This window comes from Tasmannia lanceolata, unplaced genomic scaffold, assembly GCF_043159265.1.
Source record: "Tasmannia lanceolata isolate RefF3 unplaced genomic scaffold, GAP_Taslan_0.1 ptg000013l, whole genome shotgun sequence".
In the NCBI taxonomy this organism is placed as follows: Eukaryota; Viridiplantae; Streptophyta; class Magnoliopsida; order Canellales; family Winteraceae; genus Tasmannia; species Tasmannia lanceolata.
The window spans coordinates 19,426,521-19,448,126 of record NW_027518690.1 but is presented as its reverse complement, the minus strand read 5'-3'; the positions used below and the strand labels follow the sequence as shown (position 1 = coordinate 19,448,126).

The window sequence follows — 21,606 nt, the reverse complement described above, 5'->3', positions numbered from 1 at the left end:
GCTAGAGAGATGGAAAAGAAAATTACATCAATAACTGATTTTCTCTATATTCTGTATATTTAAAAGACAGATTTCTTCTCTTTTTATAGAGCATTAGAATTCTATTCATTAAGGGAAAAATCCCTTCAAGACATCTCTTGGATTGATTTGAATAATGACCATTCGATCACAACTCTTTGCGATTTAAGTGTTTTGGATTATCCACAAGGTGTCCCTTGTGTTTGAAAACATCCATGACTGTTGGGAAGCAAAAGACATGAAGAAAGGTTGAAAAACGGAAGTGAAAACCATGTCAATTTCCTCCCAACGGATAGTTTTTCGAACAGCCGCGGTCGCCCGCCAACATGCTTCTGTTCCTTCTTTTTTTTATCCAAAGAACCGCGGTCGACCGGGCCTTCCTCAGTCGACCTCCCCACACCTTTCTGGAAATCGTTTAAGTTTCCAGTAACCAATCTGTGGTCGCCCGGGATACCCCTGTCAACTGGCCCTGTCTGAAAATTGTTTTTCTATTTTAAATAAAACATGTGAAAATTCACTTAATTTTTTAATATCATTTAAAAAATCTCTAACAACCATGAATACAAATTGTTGGTGCTAGTTTGTTTCATATGTAAATATCAATCGACAACTTCTTTATCATATTTTTCTAATGGAATAGAGGAGAATGACATTTCCCCCTCTGACAGATAAAATCACCCCCTTTAACGTTATTCGTTAAGTTTTAATGGCAAAGAAAAACAATAAAGGGGGTGAATGTATCCTCAAGCAGTGGACCATTCTCACAGAAACCTTTTTTTTTTTTTGGGGGGGGGGGGGGGGGGAGGTGCATGAGTGGGGCTGTGATATCATTTCCCTGGAATAAATTCAAATTTTAATTATGGAAAATGATACGGAGACCGAGAGTACCACCAAGCAGGGGACCTACTATGAGAATATGCCATGTGTGCAAAAAAAATCAACTTTTATTGATTTTCCTAAATTTAAGGGATTTCTTACGTCACTTCTGAGGATGTGGCCAAAATCAATTTGTTCAGTCCCCTTTTCACTGGTACTCTCGGTTTCCCTAGCATTACTCTTTTATTATAGATCAAACATTATGGGGCCGTTTGGAGACCCGGATTTTAGAATCCGGGATTTCTTCAAAATTGTAGCTAAGAGACAAGAGAAGAAGTGGACCAGCTGTTGTTTTTAACTTGTTATTTACTGCTCGCCCTTCTTTCCGTCACCAAGAGAGTAGGAGATCAACCCATATTTTTCCAGGTTCTAGAAATCTCAGGATGTAGGAATTTCTCACATAAAATCCAAGAAACGCTGTCAGGACAGCATACAACAGCTTGATCATGAACCCTCTTTTACACTGTTTTCAAACTAAAAACCTGGATTCTAAAATCCGCGTATCCAAATGGCCCCTAAAAGTTTTCAAAGCCATTCATCTTCTTCATTGGCTTTCCCTCTTCTTCTTCATCTTCTTTTTTCCATTTCCCCTTTTTATTCCTTATGCAGATGTTCTCCCTTTTTTTAGGACGGGATTGTAGAATATATCATGTATTCTAATAATAAATTCACATGAATGGACTAATGCACCCGATGCATATAGAGACAAGCTGTGCACTGGATTCGTTGGGAGTGCAAGGGCACACCCATGCTGGGGTTTTCAAGGCAACACCCAAGAACGAAAATTAGGTTTTGTATCTCAATTAGATATCCTGTTCTCTCTAGGATGGCACGTGATCTCATGAGTGTACCAATAACTACCGTTGCTTCGGAATCAGCTTTTAGCATTGGAGCTAAAGTTCTCACCAAATATTGAAGCTCGATAAGACTGAAAAATGCCCAAGCCGTAATTTGCACTCGCAATTGGATGTTTGGTTATCAAGTTCAATGTAAGTTTTAATATTTAATTTACATATCATAGTCCATAGCACTACTAATATTTTTTGAAACATTTACGACTATAATAATTACTAGATTAAGAAGATCCTATGGTATTTAATTACTTACATTTGTTAAATGTAGGTGAAGATCCTACTGATGAACAACTCGTAGTATTATTATTTAAGATTTCTCATTCGGAATCAAGAGAATCAACTACCACCAATGTCATTTGATTTGGTATAGTTTCTATTAATTGATTTGGTATAGTTTTTATTCATTGTTTCCCAATAGTTTATATTCATTGCTTCCCAATAGTTTATATTCATTGATTTGGTATAGTTTCTATTCATTATTCATTGATTTGTTGTAGTTTTTATTCATTGCAGGGGCCTTCTTCACGGCACCGGCAGTGGGAGATGACTGTCACAACTCTAAAGCATAGAGTCTCTATGATTAATTTAAATGTTTCTATGATGTTCTACTTATGGATTTAATGGGGATTATGTTTCTATGATGTTTCTATAATGTTTCTATAATGTTTTTATGGATTCAGTTTGCCCGTGATATTTTGTTAAGCGGGATTATGTTTCTATGATGTTTCAGAAGCTCCAAAGTGGGTGAAATTCTTCAACTATATTCCTCTAATCTTTGTGTTCTCTAATATTTTGTTATTAATCTATATGATGTGTTTATGTTCCTCAAATCGTGGCCTTAGCTGAGCTTATGGTTATTCATTTCCACATTTTCTTTCCTGTTATCAGATGTTATGTGTACATATATCATATGTATTGGTTCGGATTTTCTCATACTTAATGGATACAGGAAAAGAGTCTGTTTAAGTTTTCTTTTGGGCCTCACTGGATTAGAGGAACCATGAGGTAAACAAATGGACGATTCATTTGTTAGTAAACTAAAGGTTCAAAAATCAGCCATCTGATCTGTAGAAATCAACCATCTGTAAGCCAAGTCCAAGTCCAGTGCTTTGTTATTCTTTACTGAAAGTTTTCTTTTGGGAATACTTTGTTATTCTCATACTTGATGTATCCAAATGGCCACTCCGTTGATTTACTAAGTTTGATTTGTTGCCATGGAATTGCCACTATCATTGATTTTCATTATCTTTACTATGCATGAATACACCCCTTATTTTTCAAAATGGACGATTGGACGGTACAGCCCACACCGTAGGACGATCCAAACCGTGCATTTGATGGGTCATAATGTAAATAGGTTGTGCCCAACAAATCATTAGCATATGATGATTCTAACCCTCCGATCTAAAGAGGTACTCACAATATGGAAACTTCTATAAATCGAACGGTTGAGATCATCCTATGGCAATGATTTTTGGGGCATGATCTATTTGTGTTGTGGCCCATCAAATGAACGGTTTGGATCATCCCATGGTGTAGGCTGTGCTGTCCATTTTGAAAATTAGGGGGTGAATTTATCACCGGCCAATAAAACTCTGTTTTGGAAAAAATTGCGAGTCCACCCGCGGGTCGACCCGACCCACCCGCAATGGGTATGGGTCACCGATTGTTGACCCGTAGGAATGCGGGTCATTTTGACCCGCAACCCGTGTGACCCGCGGGTCGACCTGACCTGGCCCACGCGTTTGCTAGGTCTATAAAAAGTGCCCGGGAAAGCAAGAAGGGTATTCTCGTCCTAAGGGAGCTTAAAAAGAACCTGACAGCCCTCTTCATGGTTTTAAAAACTCTTCCCTTGATTCATAATTTTCACCGAATCTAAAGCATGGCAAGGGACGATTTTCGAACGTCCTTGTTTTAACATAATTCCTTTCCTTTCCTTTCCTTCACGAAAGCACCTCCCCATTTTCTCTCTACCGCTCCTTTCCGAACTTCCCGTCAATTCGGTGAAAGGACCGACCGTATTTGCGGGGAATTCAGATTTCCTGTTCAAGAGAAAGGAACTCTCTAGGGTTAGGGTTTTGCAAGGGAAAAATCCTAAACATGTCTTACTCTCGATTCACTATATTCTTCCTTTATCTCCTTGTCGTGTTCAATCTATCCTTTGCCGATGATGTTTCAAATGACGACGATTCCGCACCCAAATCCCCAGGCTGCAATAACAAATTCCAATTAGTAAGAAAATCAGATCCGTTGTTTGGATTGCAAGAAAAACATTTCTGATGGAAAATTATCTCTTGGCAAATTTTTTCTTCTATTGATTTAGTTAGAAATGTTATGATTGTGTTTAATTTAGATGGATTTTTAGTAAAAATTGAATAGGAAGGGTTCACATTATCCTTTTCCTGTGTAAATAAAGTAGGAAATTTTGGAAATATTTTTCCTTTCTAGACTTTTTTGAGGAAATTTCTGCAATCCAAACAGGGCATAAATGTTGAGATGAGTTTGTGCCATAGTGAAAGAGTCGAGTTGAAGCGGGTTGTATTTTTGTGTTTGATTAGGTAAATTTTGATTTTTAGGGCTTTAGATTTTGTTCTTTGGTGAAATTTTTGGTTGCAGTTCCTCCATTTTCTTTTCCTTTCTTTTCTTTTTTGGGTTTTGCTAACGATTTAGGGCACTCGTTAAGGAGCATTGGAAACAGCATTTTACACATGTTTTGACACTTTTACACATGTTTTGAGACTTTTTTTTTATCAGAACATTTGTAGAGTGCTGTTTGGAAGAGCATTTTAATGCTTCTTAACGAGTGCTATAGCAAAATCCCTCTCTATTTTTTTTCCTTTTATGCCTTTTTTTAAAGAAAGAAAATTTTCATGTTGCTGTGGAGAATTTCAATCGTTAGAGCATTGATAGTAGCTTGCAGTATTGTGTATTTCTTCTTGTAGATTACACTGCATAAGTTCTCATGTGGCTTTGAATTATGAGTTGCTGGCTTACTGGGTGTTATCCATCCCCAAGCTTTGTAGCTTGTTGAATGAAAATATCAAACTCAGACAATTATGGAAGTCCTAGACTGCCTCAGGCTCTGTTTGGATGCTTAAGCATTCTTTAGGGAAGTAAAGTATATGGAAGCGGGTAGGATTTTGGTTGTCATGCATGTAAACCTTGGAAAACCATGAGCTTTATTTTGTTATCCCTTGCTCCTTTCCTCTATCTAACTGCCCGCATACTTGGTTCATACCATGGATTATTTCCAAACCATGAGCTTTATTTTTTTGGATGCAAGTTAACTAGGAGAGGGGGACAAAGAGAGAAAAAGTGTGTGTGTGTGAGAGAGAGAGAGGAGGATTACCTATGAAATCTTGTCTTTTTTGAGATATTTCATATGGAAGAAGAAGTGAAACCATGTCACCAGACATGCAATTATTACACCTTTTTCTTGTCTGGTAATCTCTAAGGATTTGGGTGTTACTTTGGCAAACAAGCACACCAAGTAATCCAAAAAGTGCATTTTTTTGGCTTAGGGATTGCTTGAGGATCCCTTGCAATTGGCATCCAAACATAGCCTCAAGGAGAGGAACCTTGAAAGAGTAAATATTTGGAATACCTGATGAAACCATTTAAAAGAAAATATTTATGAGGTTGTGCAATTAATAGAGCCGTACAACATAGTAAAACTCTAACATCACAAACAACACCACCAATATCTCGCTCCCTGGATTTTATGAACCGTGGGCATCAAATTTGAGCTTTGTCCATCTCACTGTGATCCTGATTCTTATCTAGGCCAAATATTTCATTTTTGACTATTAAGGAACAAATGCTGTGCTTTGATTGTTTAATATGTTTTTGCTTCCCTAAGCACTATTCAATTGTTCTAAATCATGGAATATTTATTATGATTTTTGTCTCTTTAACATAACATCTTTTCTTCCATTTTGTACAAGTGCTAATTTATTTATAGCAGAAAAATGACAACAATAGCTCCGTGCAACAACAAAGCCTTGCTTGGCATATAAGGGTTCCCACCGAATTGCATTCCACTTCATATATTACCAACTTATCTGCTGAGCTATTAGCCTCCCCAATAATTCTTTCACCAATAGCCTCCTTGACTAAAGAAATGCTGAGCGTCTAAGGGCGCGTTCGAAAACCATTATAAAATTTGTTTCTGCCTATTTTGTAGGCACAAGAATGAAAGAAAATAGGCAAATCCCAAAAATCTTGTTTGGCTCACCGCCCCACCACAAGCCCGTATCTCAATTTTTTCACTTTTGTGCGTTTTACACCCTAAAAAGATGGGATTCTGTGGAGCGAGTCGGAGTTGCTTCTCAGATCTCATCAATCTGCTTCTCTCTTGGTTATTCGGCTAAGAATGAGAAGCCTTGCCGAACACACCTTAAATGTGCTAGAGAGGCCTTCATAAAAATCATTCCATCGTTTTCTTTTCCGAATATTAGAATCATTCTATCTTTAATGAATTGGATGTGCAAAATGCTTGGGGTTTTGGATGGGCTTTGGGGGGGGGGGGATTCTATCTTTAATGAATTGGATGTGCAAAATGCTTGGGGTTTTGGATGGGTTTTTTGGGGGGGGGGGGCGAGGGGGGATGCGTTAACCGTGATTCATACAGGTCGGGAAATAAAAATCTACTAGACAAAGGAAGCAAACATTATCAAAATCATACATTTCACAGCCAATCACAAACACACAACGAAAAGAACTTATAGAGTCTTGATTGCAAACCATCTTCGTCTCGTTGGTGAAGTTATGCCACGTAATGGATGATTGTAGCGTTCCCTTCCTTAGAGACTCCGTGCATCAATAATAGTCATAAGTTTCAAACTTAAATTCAACTGAAAACAAAACCAAGAAATCACCATTAAAAAACAAGCACCAAGCAATACTTTAAAATGACAAGGGAAGCATGATATGCTGTTGTCTCAAGGAGAAAAGGCAGAGCTACGTGTATAAATTTCAATTTTGGTAATGCTCACAAACCTAATCAAAATATAAATTTCAATTTTTGTAATGCTCACAAACCCAATCAAAATACCCTTGCATAGAGTAAAGACTTGACCTGTGGTGATTCCAAAACCTTTCCAAACTGAATACTAATAATCCTCAACACTTATCCAGATTTAAAACAGCCCCAAAGACTTCTATTTTAACTCTGATTCAAACTACGCTTAAAAATAGAAACTTTCAACCCCAATGACTTTTATTTTAACCCTGATTCAAACTACGTTTAAAAATAGAAACTTTCAACCTGAAACCAATTTGTAAGTAGTCATGTCAGGTCAAAGAGTGAAGTTTGACACGAGACTTCCTCTGTGTATAGTTAGACCCCCAAGATGCATATGGGACTTTGCACCATTGAAAAAGTGCCTGCTATCTTTAGGAAGTATAATCACACTGATATAAGACTATCATTTCTAATCTCCCTCTTTACTATATTTCCATCTTTAGGCACCCGACATCCGTAATTCACATGATTGAGAAACTTCAAAGAAACTTTCTTTGGAATGACAAAAAGAAAACAAAGAACTATCGTCTGGTGGAACGACATGTGCAAGCCGACGAAGGAGGGAGGTTTAGGGCTGTGAAGCTAAGATGGATGGATTAGATGGGTTACATGTTACTGGGCAAGTGGCTTTGGAGATATGGTGATGAAAGAGAGCACCTTTGGCTAGTAGTGATAGATGCTAGGTAAACCTTCAGTTTTGTAGGATGGTTTCTCTATGACGGCTACCAGGCTAAAGGGCCTATGATTTGGAGAGACATCCTAAAACGTTTGTTTGACTTCAAAATAAGAACGCACTTCCGAGTGGGAGCAGGGGACAAGAGTCGATTCTGGTTATACGTCAGGTGCGACAAAAAAGCTCTCAAGGAAGACTTGCCTTAGATCTCCAGGATTGCTTCCCACAGTGATAGCAACGCAACAAATTATCTTCATAGAATTGATGGTTTAGTAGACAGGAATATAGAGTTCCACAAAAAAATTTCAATTGGAAAGTAAATGCAATACTTACATACGCCCACAACACAAATTATTATTAATCATTATGTTGATGCTGATTCTGTCAATCGTTTATTCCTTCATTCTAGTTATGCTCGTGAGCTCTGGCACTTCATGTTTGATCTATATTTGTGGCCACATGATAGATCACATTGAGTCGTGTGCATTTGCCTCTGCTCTCCTGTAGGTAAGGGTTTATGGAATCTTCTTTTTGCTGCTGTTCTTTAGCTGATTTGGAGAGAGAGACGCCAGAGAGTTTTCAAAGGAACCCCAAAGGGTGTTTTTAGTCTTAAAAGACAAATTTTCTTGGCAGTAGTAGAGTGAGAATCAAATCTTCCTTCCTTCTGAAGAATCCCAGTGACCGCTTCTTATAGATCATGGTAGGAAACCAGGAGGAGTAGGTGCATCTCGCAGGGCCCGCGACCCGGCAGGAGCCTCCCCCTCTAGGGAAGTTGAAGCTAAACTTTGATGGTTCGAGTATTGGCAATACTGGACCGACAAGCATTGTGGGTCTGCTTAGAAATGATGATGACTCCACAATATGGGCTTTTTTGAGACCAATCAGAGTAAAAGATTCAAATGAGGCTGAGGTTCAAGAGATTCTATATGAAGTTAAATCTTTAGAGCTTTCACAGCTCGATCAGATGATCAGTGAGGGAGATTTTCTCAACGTGATCAGGTGGCTGAGAGAGAACTTGAGTTTTACTTAGAGATTTGCAGATGCCATTATGATGTGATCCGGCGTAAGAGAAGTAGAATAGAAGAAGGGAAGGAGAAGAGATAAGTAGAAAGAAGGGAGAAGACAAGAAGTTAGAGGGGAGAAATAGAAGATTAAGAGAAGAAGAATAGAAGGAGGAAGAGGGATAAGGGGAGAATCTCTATTCTCAATTCATTTCATTAATTCATCATCAAAATCTCTAAAAACCTTAATACAAGAGGCCTATATATAGGCAATTAAAATAACATGGAAATAAAATAACATGAAAAATAAAATCCCTAAAGACTAAAACATGGAAATAAAAATCCTTAAAATTCTAATGGGCAAATATGCCACTTATTGGGCCTACAATACGCATCATTCTCCCCTTGTTGAAATGAACTCGCCTCGAGTTCTAGTCCACCTGGATCAAATATATAAATGACCCACTCCAGTAGTAATAAAAGACCATCGGTGTCATACATTTGCTTAATAGAGATCGGCATAAGCAATCCACCCTGACAAGTACAACAGAATTTAGAAATAGTAATCCCAATCAATCCAATCATCTGCTGAAACATCCAAGTGTTCTCGCCTGTGCTGGATGTAACATCCATAGGCATTACCATATCCACATGAATAATATCTACCAATATCTCCACTGTGTCAACACAAAGTCCTGCAATCTGCTCAAAGATATGGCAATCTTCCACAATGTGCTCTCGATCATCTATCTCCGGTAATGGCTCATCGGTCAGGACACTTACCTCTGACTCGCGGCTGTGCTTTTTCGACCCTGTAGATGGGCGAGCCTCATGTGGCCCAGCCACAATATCTGCCTTAGCTGTGGAAGTGTTGAGCTCGCTCTCTCGATGCTCGGCAGTCCGCCCTGAGAGAATCTCGGAATCATCATACTCATCGACGTCGGCCTCATCAACAATATCACCTGACTGACCACTGAAAATACATGTGTCTGGCTCTAAGACAATGGCCTCTGGCAGACCACTAGCATCATCTATGTCTGACATGTCATGAGAGTCGACAATATCAGTCATGGGATCTTCCTCTCCTTCTAAAGATGCAGCCTCATCAACAGGGGAAGAAGGAGATGGGTAGGCTGAGCATGAGTTCCTGACAGTCATGGCCTCCATGGGAGCCTTAAACCCAAGGTGCTTGTCAATGCGATTAAAGGTTACCTTCATATTAGCTATCATGTCTGAGTGCTGATCCAAAGTAACTTGAGTTTGTTGTTCCCAGGCTCCTCGGGGTTGGACCTGTCTTTGCCTCTGATGATATCGACAATAAGCTTTTCGAGCATAGACCTTCGCGAACTCATCCCGGATATCTTGCCATCGACTAAAACAAGGCATACCTAAGTCACTACGCTCTTTCAAGAAGTGTCTCCATTTCACCTTGGCATCTCTACATATTGTATTCTTAACTCGATGTATGGTTATTTGATGATCATAACCATAATACTTATGGTATACATCAAGAGCCTTGATCCATTGTAGGCACGCAACATCGTAATCTCCATATGGATAGTAGTAGGCATCGGAACCATAGAAATATGGAACCCATGATCCAGTCATTGTGGGGGAATCAATATCGCATGGCCCAAGATAGAATCTCAGGAAATCAGCCGTAAGATATGTCCGCGATGTCGAAAGGAAAACAATGCTTTTCACGGATCGTCAATCGGCTGTCGAAAAGTTACCCGATCGGATGATGAAACGTGATCGACGGCTGAGATTTCTCCTGAAATTGGGCTGAAAGTAGTTGTCTACGGCTGAAAATCAGATGGATGTGCTCTCCTTTCTGCATGGAACAACTTCCGTGTAGAAGTCACGGACAAATTTAGAGCGGAAATAGTCCGAAAGCAGAGAGAGAAACTAGATGGAGAGAGGAGAGAGAAAGTGTAGAGAGAGATGGATTGCTGATTTTTCTATATTTTTTTTTTTCTGATTTTTTTTTATATTACGTGTAACTGGAAGTTACCAGGTCAAAAGAATTTAAGTTGCAGGTTGCAAGTTACAAGTCAAAAGTTACCTGTAGCTTATCTTTCAAAAAAAAAGAAGTTACCTGTAGCTGAAGAAAGAGAAGACACTCACTTAAACCTTTCGTACCTGTTATTGCAGGTTGCAGGTTAAAAGGTAATAAGAACCTTTCTTACCTGTTAGTGCAGGTTAAAAGGTTGCTTGCTAAGAAAGCTACTACTTTGTATGGTATGAAAAAAAGAAAGAAAGAAGCTCACGATGGAAACTTCCCCAAGAAATGGGCTTGTTGCTTATCTTGCAAGGCAAGATAAGCTTTTCTTTTCCTTATCTAGGGCTTGCAAGATATGGAAAGCTTTTGACCGAGATTTGCAGCCCGGAGAAGATGCTCAGTTAACGGTTTGTCTGACGGAAAATTTGCCGGAAAAAATGATGATTCTGCTGGGAATAAGATGTTGCTGTTGGGACTGTTTGGGTAGTGAAAAGAGGGGCTGGGTTTAGGGACAAAGAGAGGAGAGGTTCTGTTGGGTGTTTGGGACAAAGGGATGTGGATAATGAAGAACTGATAATGAGTGCTTCGGGAAGCAGATTCAGGGTGCTAAGAGGGTGTGCTGTGAACCGAAGAAAGAAAGAGAGAAGAGAAAGAGAGAGAGGGAGAGAGGAAAATATGGAGAGAGAGAGAGTTGGGATCTTTTGCTTTGATACCAAATTGATGTGATCCGGCGTAAGAGAAGTAGAATAGAAGAACGGAAGGAGAAGAGATAAGTAGAAAGAAGGGAGAAGACAAGAAGTTAGAGGGGAGAAATAGAAGATTAAGAGAAGAAGAATAGAAGGAGGAAGAGGGATAAGGGGAGAATCTCTATTCTCAATTCATTTTATTAATTCATCATCAAAATCTCTAAAAACCTTAATAAAAGAGGCCTATATATAGGCAATTAAAATAACATGGAAATAAAATAACATGAAAAATAAAATTCCTAAAGACTAAAACATGGAAATAAAAATCCTGAAAATTCTAATGGGCAAATATGCCACTTATTGGGCCTACAATACGCATCACATTAAGAGCTCCAATACATCTTGGATGGCCATGGAGTGGTGCTCAGGTTTGTTTGGTAGTTAGCTAATTTGGAGGTCAATGCTCTCGCTCGCTCTGGGGTCACCAAGGAGTCCCTCCAGATAGTGGACCTGTCTATATGAGTGACTCAATGGGCTAATTTGTACTTTCTCGTTTTCTTTTTTCCTTCTCCTTCTCAACTTGTACTTGTCCACCTCGGTCATTGGATTTTCTTCCCCTTTTTAATATAATTCCATTATCATTCAAAAACACAATCAATCTATTAGCAAGTCAAATTGAGACTTTTTCAAAACCACATAATTTTATCCAAAAATTCAAATGAATATTGAAATAACCCCTTTATGTGGGCATAAACAAGGTGTTGTGCTGGCATTATTATAACAGCAATATGGGTCAGGTTCAACCCTTCTTCTTTCCCCTTATCTGGGTTGGGCTTTCCTCTGGGGTATTAGGTTGGTCTTCATCACATGGAAACCCGAATGTCTGAAGCCACATTACCTGAATCTTGCAATAGAGCGCTATGTCACAAATATCGACGAGAAATTTAGAAAATTGCGATTTTTTGATTAAACGATAAAAATACCTTTTATCTCAGGAAATTGAATTTCTCGCGAATTATTGCGATAAATTGGAGGGTGACTTTAAAAAATATCTTGAACTTCTCATTCACTCTAAAAAACTCTAAAACATCCTAAAACCTTTGACCTAACCCTTATTCCAAATTAATTTTTTTGATATAGTTGATATTTTATATTTGTAAATTAATTTATTTTTACTGTTTTTTCCCGATATAAACTTGGAAAAATAAAAAAATTTAAAATATCCTGAGACTTTTCCTTGCCGAGAAATTCCCAAGAACGATATTTGTGACATAGATAGAGCGGTATAAGAATATCAACTTTGACTCCAATATCGGTTAAAAATGTGCAAAAGCACATTAAGTCACAAATAACATGAACAATAGCTCTGTACTCTTGTGTCCATCGAGCCACCACAACGTCACATGCGCACAGAAAATGATGGGCACTTGTGAAGCATATGAACGTTTCGAGTAATTGTCATACCTTCCTAGATCCTCAAGCTCAGCTCAGCTCAGCTCAGCTCAACTCAACTAAGCCTTTGTCCCAAACTAGTTGGGGATCGGCTTTCATTTCATAGAAGAGTGGCAAAGTTTACGGCCGGCTGCCAACCTGATACCAACCCTCCTTTATCCTAGATCCTCATGCAACGTATCCAGACTTAAGAGGACTATTGGAATCCATAGGTTTATTAATAAAATTTACCCCCAACTTATTTGTCTTTTTTTGTTGAGATATGAAGATCCCCTTTTGATTTCGGGAGCTTCCCAAGGAAACATTTTAAAACAAATAGATCCTTGGTTTCAAGGTTCCTTCTCAATCGATTCTTTTTTTCAATTGCAATGAGATCTTATTGAGGGAACCGGCAACAGCATAGTACATAGGACCGAGATGGTCGGAAATAGAGAAGATAAAGCATTAGAATAAGAAGACAACCAAGGATGCCCCCCCCGCCCCGCAACTCACGCACCACGAGACTAATCTGTGGGCCACATCATTGGCTGATCTCCTCACATCCCTAAAGGAGATAGCAACGCCTTCTGCTCGCTCAAGAATCTTGTCGATCCAAGACACGAACCTCCATGACATTCAGGGAGTCTTTTTCAGCCACCAGATTATCCAAGTATAGCCTCTCTAGAAAACGAAATCCCTATAATGCTGCTTTAAAATCTGCTTCATTAGAGTCAGCCGTTCCAATAGGCCTGAAAAGGCCCACTTGGTAACATCCTGATCATCCCTTAGAAGCCCCCCTACTCCCGCTGGGCCTGGATTGCCAAGGCTGGATCCATCAAAGTTAAACTTTAGGGACCCAAGAGGTGGAGGTTCTCATGCTGGAGTGGGCACCGGCATCTCCTCAGAGCTCAAGCAAATGTCTCTCTAGCCCTGCCACAACAGATAAGCAGATACAAACCGAAAACCTAGGAGGGCCCCGGCCCATGCAATGGACAATGCTATCACTTTTATATAAATGAAATGAGACGACTTAACTTTACCTTTGAAGACCTGAGCATTTCTTTCTTTCCACAAACCCATAAAGTGGAGAGTAACACCACTTCCAGAGAATCTTCCCTTTTGAGTGCCAAGGTACACACTACCACTATTCCAAAAGATCATTCAAGGATTTGGGGAAGACCTACAAGCCAAATCTACTCAATATCTTACCCCAAACTTCTCTAACGATGCGATAGTGAAGAGACATATGGTCCACTGTTTCACTAGCAACATATGCTGATTGTGCAAATGATCTACAGTGAGGATCTTGTCTTGGAATGGAGTCCAGACAAAGGCATTGACCCGGGGCGGCACTAGAATGCTCCACACTCTGGCTAGTAGTGAGGGGCAATGGCTCATAACTAAATGAGAGTAGAAGGATTTGACACTTAAAGTTCTGGATGAGCACCACATCCACACCCTTTTATTTGTGCCACACCACTTTATGTAGCATGCCTCTAGACCTCTTTATGTAGCATGCCTCTAGAATATGCAAAAAACTTGCCCCCCTATCCACATCCTGGTCGAAGAAATTCCTTCTAAACCTCACTCTCCAAGAGATTCTGCCATCCACTCATTCAAAGCACTCCTTTACAAAGGCTTATTTATTCACCACCGTTGTGAATAAATCTGGAAATGTATCTTTAAGGGCAGAAGGTTGACACCACTTGTTATACCATAATCTAATCCGATCGCCCGAATACACTCTATGTCTGATACCTTCACAGAACTTGTGTTTTTGTTTTAAAATTTCCTGGTCAAAGAAATTCCTTCTAAACCTCACTTTCCAAGTGATTCTGCTATCCGCTCAATCAAACACTCCTTTACAAACGCTTCTTTATCCACCACCATTGCGAATAAATCTGGAAATGTATCTCTACTGGTGGAATGTTGACACCACTTGTCATACTAGAATCTAATCCGATCGCCCGAATACACTCTATGTCTGATTCCTTCACAGAACTTGTGTTTTTGTTTTAAATGTCTCTTCACACTGTAACTCCACTACATCTAAACCTATCCTCGGATAGCCATTGGCCGAGTTTAGAACCGTAAATAGCTTTGATCACCTGAGTCCACAAATGAATTATTTCCTCCCCAGATCTCCGGAGCCATTTCCTCAAGAAGGCTTTATTGACATTTTTTGAGCCTCTTATGCCCATTCCTTCTACCTTTATAGGCTTGCAAACCTCCTCCCAACTAACAAGGTGGAACTTTTTCCTTTCATTTAACCTGCCTCATAAATATCTTCTTTGAATCTGCTCAATTCTCTGAATGATATTCATGGGATACATAACACGTTAGATGGTAAATAGGGATGTTGGCTAGGACGGCCTTGATCAGGGAAGGAGACCAGATTGCACTTCCACGTATCCAGTCTTCACTCCACTCGGTCCACAATAGGGTCCCGAGCATTCTTGTTCGGTCTACCCACCCGAAGAGGCAGCCCTTCTCAAATGATTCTTCAAATCACTATGTTATTTTTCTGCATGTCAGGATAATCTCATCAACGTAATTTATGTAAACAGTAATAATATGCTGAATTTGTCAAACTGGGCCCTTGGAGATTGCTTCAACCGATAAATTTATTTCTTCATACGACCCACCTTTCCTTTCTCCCCCTAAACATAGAACCTGGAGGAGTGCCACTGTACAATTTCATTCATATGACCATGAAGAAATGTGTTTTTAAGATCGAATTGATAATGACTCTTAACCTTCACTAGCTGCTATTGACCCAGATGAGTAAATTCCTTTTCTGTAGTAGGGACACATTTCAAGGTAACTTGTCCCTCATGATTCGTTCACTCTTGCTAGGTAAGCACCGTTGCTGCAGTGCTTCTCTCTATTATCCAATCAACCTTGGAATAGAGTGTGTACACCTGCGATATCCAACTGTGTTTTTAAGATCGAATTGATAATGACTCTTAACCTTCACTAGCTGCTATTGACCCACATGAGTAAATTCCTTTTCTGTAGTAGGGACACATTTCAAGGTAACTTGTCCCTCATGATTCGTTCACTCTTGCTAGGTAAGCACCGTTGCTGCAGTGCCTCTCTCTATTATCCAATCAACCTTGGAATAGAGTGTGTACACCTGCGATATCCAACTGTTTGTTTACCTCTAGGTAGTTTGACAAGGTCCCAACTATCATTTGAAGAGCAAACAAATTCTCCATTGCTCTTGCTCCCCTTCACTCTGAATTGTTTAAAGCCGCAGAGAATTTCTAGCAACTTACGGGAGACAATGTTTGAATTGTAATCAATATTTTTTATATATACTAGTTCATTTCATGTTTTACAGAAGAAGGCTTTCTTGTCATCATAACATGGAATCTTGCATTGTATTTTGTTCATCTTAATTTTATTCTATTAAAAGATTTCTTAATACAAAAGGTTTCGTAATGTAGCCTAATTTTTATGCAACGTTATAGGATTTTGATTTTATGGTTTTATTTATACTTTGCTATTGCAAATATACTGACTTGGAGTACTTTCAGGTTAAGGTGAAGAATTGGCTGAACGACGTTGAAGGTGAAAGTTTTGTTGGATTAAGTGCTAGATTTGGTGCTTCCTTGCCAAGTCATGCAGATGAAACCCTTAAAATGCCTGCTGTTTTGGCAAATCCTCTCAGCTGTTGTGCTAATTCCTCTTCAAAGGTTATTCTCTTCCCATCTTTTAGATATATTCAATCCCTCCTCGTAATTTATGGCCACAAGTTATTTTTAGGATTTCATTGATATTTAGACTTTATTTATTTATTTCCCAAGCTGCTTTATTTATTTGCAATATGGTGCCATATGTTCAAAACACATGGTTTTGGAGTACTGGATTTCCAGTATGTGTTGACCACTTCAAAATCCGATTCGTATCTTGCCATATCACAAGGGACCAAGGTTGCCAGTGCTGGAAGCGAAGGCACCCTGGAAGGTGGGAAGCGGGGTGTGAAGGGTTAGAGAATATTTTTTAATAGTTAAATTTTTTAAAAATCTAAAAAATAAAAATTACTAAAACATATAAGAAACAATTATGGGAACCAAATATTTAATACATAAAAATATTTAAATCATTTTAAATAAAATGAACCAAATATTTAAGGTTGTAAAGATCCAACATTTATTTAAAGAAAAATCATTGTCAGCCGAAATGTCTGTGTCGTCCGGTGCCTAACTAGATGAAAAATTTTTAGAGACCAAATTATGAGACTTTTTTACATGACTTTTGGAATTTAATAATGTTTGGACTTGATAGATTTTATGAATTTTTAAAATTGGCAAAATACCCCATTGTTTGGAAGTTAAGATTTTGAGCCGCCGTCCCAAAATGACCAAAAAGTGTCGGATTTTGTACTAAGAACTGTAAAGTTGACTTTTTAGAATTTGGTCTTGAAACTATTTTTAATAAATCCAAATGTTGGGTATTCTCCTATTCACATGTAAATCTTAAGTATCCACTGTGACTTTACATGTAAATACCCAGTTCTCTGTAGCCACGCAGAAAATAACGCAATTCCCCATTTGTGGAATCTTGATTCCCCTATTTTGGAAACCTGATTCCCCAATTTTGGAAACATGATTCCCACGCTTCGGGTACACGCTTCCCCATTTTTGGGAATCATCCCGTTTCCCATTTTGGAAGCGCGTTACGGGGAAACGCGATTCCCCATTCCTAAGGGCGTTTGCTGCCTCCTTGCAAGGGACACATTGTATGGAATTATACATGTCTTATTAGTTTATTGTATTAGACATGACAAAGTTTCATGTTCATATTTTATTCTTTTCGAACAAGTGCTATATTTATAAGAAGATGCAAAGAAACATGCAAAATCCAAAGAAATTAACAAGCTCTAAAAAACTAAAACTCAAGCCTACAAGAAAACTATAAAATCGGCATCTCGTTCCACAATGTCAACTATGAATTTTGTACAAGATACTCCAGGATACTCCAAATTTGGCACATGCCAACTAAAAGGCAGATACTTTAGCCCATGCTTAAAATTAGATGAGATTTAATTGGAAAATGCCACACAGTACTTTAAAAGCTAGTATTGCTTTCATTTCATCATGCTATTTATTCCTTAAGTTGTTGTGTTCCAAGAGGTTTCCCAATATTTGTATGTATTGTCAATTGGCTCAATTTGGTTGTCTATTGCGATGAATTGCTCACATTCTGGATTTACATCCTTCTAAGGATTAAGTCAAGTCGATTCTTTGCTCATATTTAAGCTAATGGTTAAGGCTATTGGTGCTCTCATTTGGTTTGAAGAAAGAAACCCGCTGGTTTATGGATGGGGAGAGTTTTTTTATTGAAATCCCTTTCTCTAAAGGGGAGTGTAATGAGGCTGTGTTCGGTCTCCACAAGGATAAAGTCATTGGACCTGATAATTTTTCTATATTTTTCTTTTTGGATGGCTAGGACATTGTTGAACAAGATATAATTCCAGCAATTGAATGATTTTACTTTTGCCATCACTATTAGGAATCATTGAATGCTCTTTTATAGCATTAATCCCAAAAGGAAGGAACATGACAATTTTAAGGAATTACAGCCCAATAGCCTGGATAGTGGTGTCTATAAGATTATTTCAGAGATTTGCCCTCAAAATTAAAAGTTATGGCACTCTTGGTTGCACAAAGCTAGCAGATTTGAGGCTAGGGTGCCAAATCTTGGATGGTGTTATCATTGCCAATGAGACTCGATTGTGAGGAACAGGTCGAGGGTATGCTGCTAAAACTTTATTTTGGAAAGGCTTATGACATGAATGACCTTTTACGTCGAAATTGTAAAAAAGTGGGTTGGGGCTGAGTTGGAGGAGGAAGTGGATTGGTTGGCGCATTTCTTAATTCGAGGAAGTGGATTTGTTGGCGCATTTCTGTTGCATGTTCTCTATTTTCATCAACGGTACGATATTTGGTTATTTTCCAAGGGTCTTTGACAGGGACGCTCTTCCTCGGTTTCTCTCCCTCACACCTTCTCTTCATCCTTGCAATCATTTAGTTGGTTGTTGGACCATTTTGTGCCTACTCTGCAACATTGCGATTAAACAATGATTCTAGTCATTGCTTCAATGGAACAAACAAGAAATATTAATATATTAATTGTCTTTATTGTGGAAGCAATGCGCAAAGAATCAATAGAGGTAAGTCATCTCTAGTGGAACTGACATTGAGGTGGAGTTTGAGCCTGTGTTGGAATCTAATTGGGGTTTTCAACCTCTCATTTTCCCATGAGGTATGGGCCTCACTTTAGCTATGCCTTTTATTTATTTCTCTCATTGCAGAAGTATATGGACTCCTGAACTGTTTAAAGCGATGAATAATTTATGAGCTAGAACTATATCCTAACTTAGAGGGCGAGCCTTGGCGCAACGGTAAGGTTGCTCCTTTGTGACCTGGTGGTCACGGGTTCGAGTCACGGAAACAGCCTCTCTGCAAAGCAGGGGTAAGGCTGCGTACATCTAGCCCTCCCCAGACCCCGCAATGGTGGGAGCCTTGTTCACTGGGCCGCCCTTTTTTTCTTTCTTAACTATATCCTAAGTTAGTTCTGATGCTGTTGTACTAAGTAACAGCATTTCTAGAAACCTATTTAAAGTATTATGATTTCAGTTCACACCATTTCCGTTATTATTTTAAGAACCCTTAACAGGTATTTGTTGTATTACTTTTTTTTTTTAAATTTTCAGTTTCGCTCGATGGATTATTTGTTCACTTTCGTGGCTCATAATGCTTTTTTTTGAGCTATTTGTCTCTGATGCAGTTATCCAATTCTATTGCCTTGTCTGTACGTGGAGATTGTACCTTCACAGCTAAAGCACAAGTTGCTCAGTTAGGAGGTGCTTCTGGGTTATTGGTTATAAATGATAAAGAAGGTAGTCAAGATCCAAATTAAATATTAGGTCATAAAAACTAAATCTGGTTTTTGGTCAGCCCTATACAGGCTTGCCAGCATGTTCTCCATTTTTCTTTGTGGATAGTTGATCTCTGATCTTTTCATTTTTTCTATCTTTCATACTATTGTTTGCAGATCTTTACAAAATGGTGTGCACCGAAAATGATACTTCCATAAACATTAAAATTCCTGTTGTAATGATTCCAAAGTCGGCAGGGGAGACTGTGAAGGATTCCTTGGCCAGAGGGAAGGGTGAGTCTTCAGACCGTTTATGCCAATATGCTTAAGAAATCTTAGTTATTGTTGTGTTTGTTCATACTGCATGTGCATTTAAGCAGTTAATTTTTAGTATGTATAGTTGGTTATGCTTTATAAGACTTGTCGTGTTTGATATGACTTTGTATTAGTATGATTAGTTTCTTGTCTCTGACAAACAGTTCATTTGAAATGACAGTAAAACCTTTTTATTCTTTGGAGCCAAAGCTTTACTAACAAAGTGCTTTTCAACTTGTTGATGTTAACTGCATGATTACATGGAGTACTGAGGTTTTTCTTGATTGCTATCATTCTCAGTGGTCATTATGATTCATTATTATATCTTTATTATTTTACTCTCTCGAAGAAAGTAATATGTGAATCATCCGCCATTTGTTGCAGTATAGTATCGGAAATTCAATTTTTCTTATCTATAATATAATATTTATGTAATCTATGCTGTCACTAAATTATAAACTTTTTGGAAAGTTCTGAACCCCAAAATTATAAATTATAGTATCTGCAACAATGGTTAAGCTTCTACCATTCAAAAAAAAAAAAACCCAATGGTTAAGCTTCTCTAATTCTGCACAAAAATCTATGCTACTACCTGGCATATCCAAAGTATGTCCAATGGGTCTTTATCATTGTATCAAAGTATAATTGCTTAACTTCACAGCATACATGGTCTAAAGTATTGAATTTCTGGTTCGTTTTATCAGAAAAGCATATATATCGTTTGATGCAGTATTATATACGAGGAGTTCTAAACTGAAGGGCGCCCTTGCAAAAAAGGGATGAAAGGGCGCCCCCATTGGTTGCAAAACACCAAAGCGCATTTAAATGGGATCAAAAGTCAAAGAACATTAAATGCGCTTTGGTGTTTTACAACCAATGGGGGCGCCCTTTCATCCCCTTTTTGCATGATCGATTTCAGCCCATAGATTATTTGAGTGTCTTACAATCCTAGTTTAATACTAGATATTGCTACATGATCGATTTCAGCCCATAGATTATTTGAGTAGCCCAAAATAAAAATGGAAAGTGTATTACATGTCCTAAAAATACGATTTACATTTTCTCTGCGTAATTCCCACCAAAACCTCCTGAACCTTTACACAAAAATTCAAAATCACTAAAGATCTGCATAAATTATTATAGCCATGGTGGCCTATTTTTGAAACGAAAAGAGGCCTGTGAGGTCCACTATGGATGTTAGCACCCTGGAAACTATTTTATTGTACTTCTATCGATCCATAAACATATCAGTTGTTAATTCCATTGCATCAGCCCTTCAAGGCTAAAAAGAACTTTGTCCTTGAGTTTGCATCTTCAATTGCCAATAACTTATAGTAATCCAACTTTTGTACATCATCTTTTGAAAACCATAGGTCTTTTGATTGTGAACTTGTTTTCCATGTTTCGCCCTTCGATTCATGACAACCAACCATTTTAGAAAAAGTTCAATTGCTGATGTTACGAATCTTCCAATGTTATATCAACCAAACATAACTAGGAAGTTATCGATTTTGAATTTGCCTTCAAGATTTACTTTGCTACCCAATAATATAAAATTAATTCTCTTGTTTACTTCTTTACTGTCATTTGAAATGTTTCTCATCATTCTTAAAAATAAGCTCAAATTTTTTGAATCTGATTTATCGATGTCCAAGATGAGATCAAAATCTTATACTCTCGAAAAATCAAAATTCATGGAAGGCGTGGAATTTCCTTTTTTTTTTCGAATACCTTATCATCAAACATCATAGTCGATTAATGAACAATTTCAATTTCAAGAGAACCATTTTCAAAAGTAACAATTGAAATTGAGTTCAACTTATTGTCATTTGCATCCATTCC

General features: G+C 38.3%; 1 protein-coding gene across 2 annotated transcripts in view; it reads left to right on the top strand.

Moving 5' to 3' along the window:
• The first annotated feature begins 3,578 nt into the window (after positions 1 to 3,578).
• Positions 3,579 to 21,606, top strand: part of SPPL3 (SIGNAL PEPTIDE PEPTIDASE-LIKE 3) — a 96,070-nt gene continuing 78,042 nt past the window's right edge. The window contains exons 1-4 of one of the 2 annotated variants that reach the window (XM_077394331.1): positions 3,579 to 3,980; positions 16,104 to 16,262; positions 19,360 to 19,471; positions 19,627 to 19,743. In XM_077394331.1, the coding sequence (XP_077250446.1) occupies positions 3,849 to 3,980; positions 16,104 to 16,262; positions 19,360 to 19,471; positions 19,627 to 19,743 (520 nt within the window). In that variant the 5' untranslated portion in view covers positions 3,579 to 3,848. The remainder of the gene's footprint in view (positions 3,981 to 16,103; positions 16,263 to 19,359; positions 19,472 to 19,626; positions 19,744 to 21,606) is intronic. The other variant, XM_077394332.1, reaches the window with a different exon arrangement.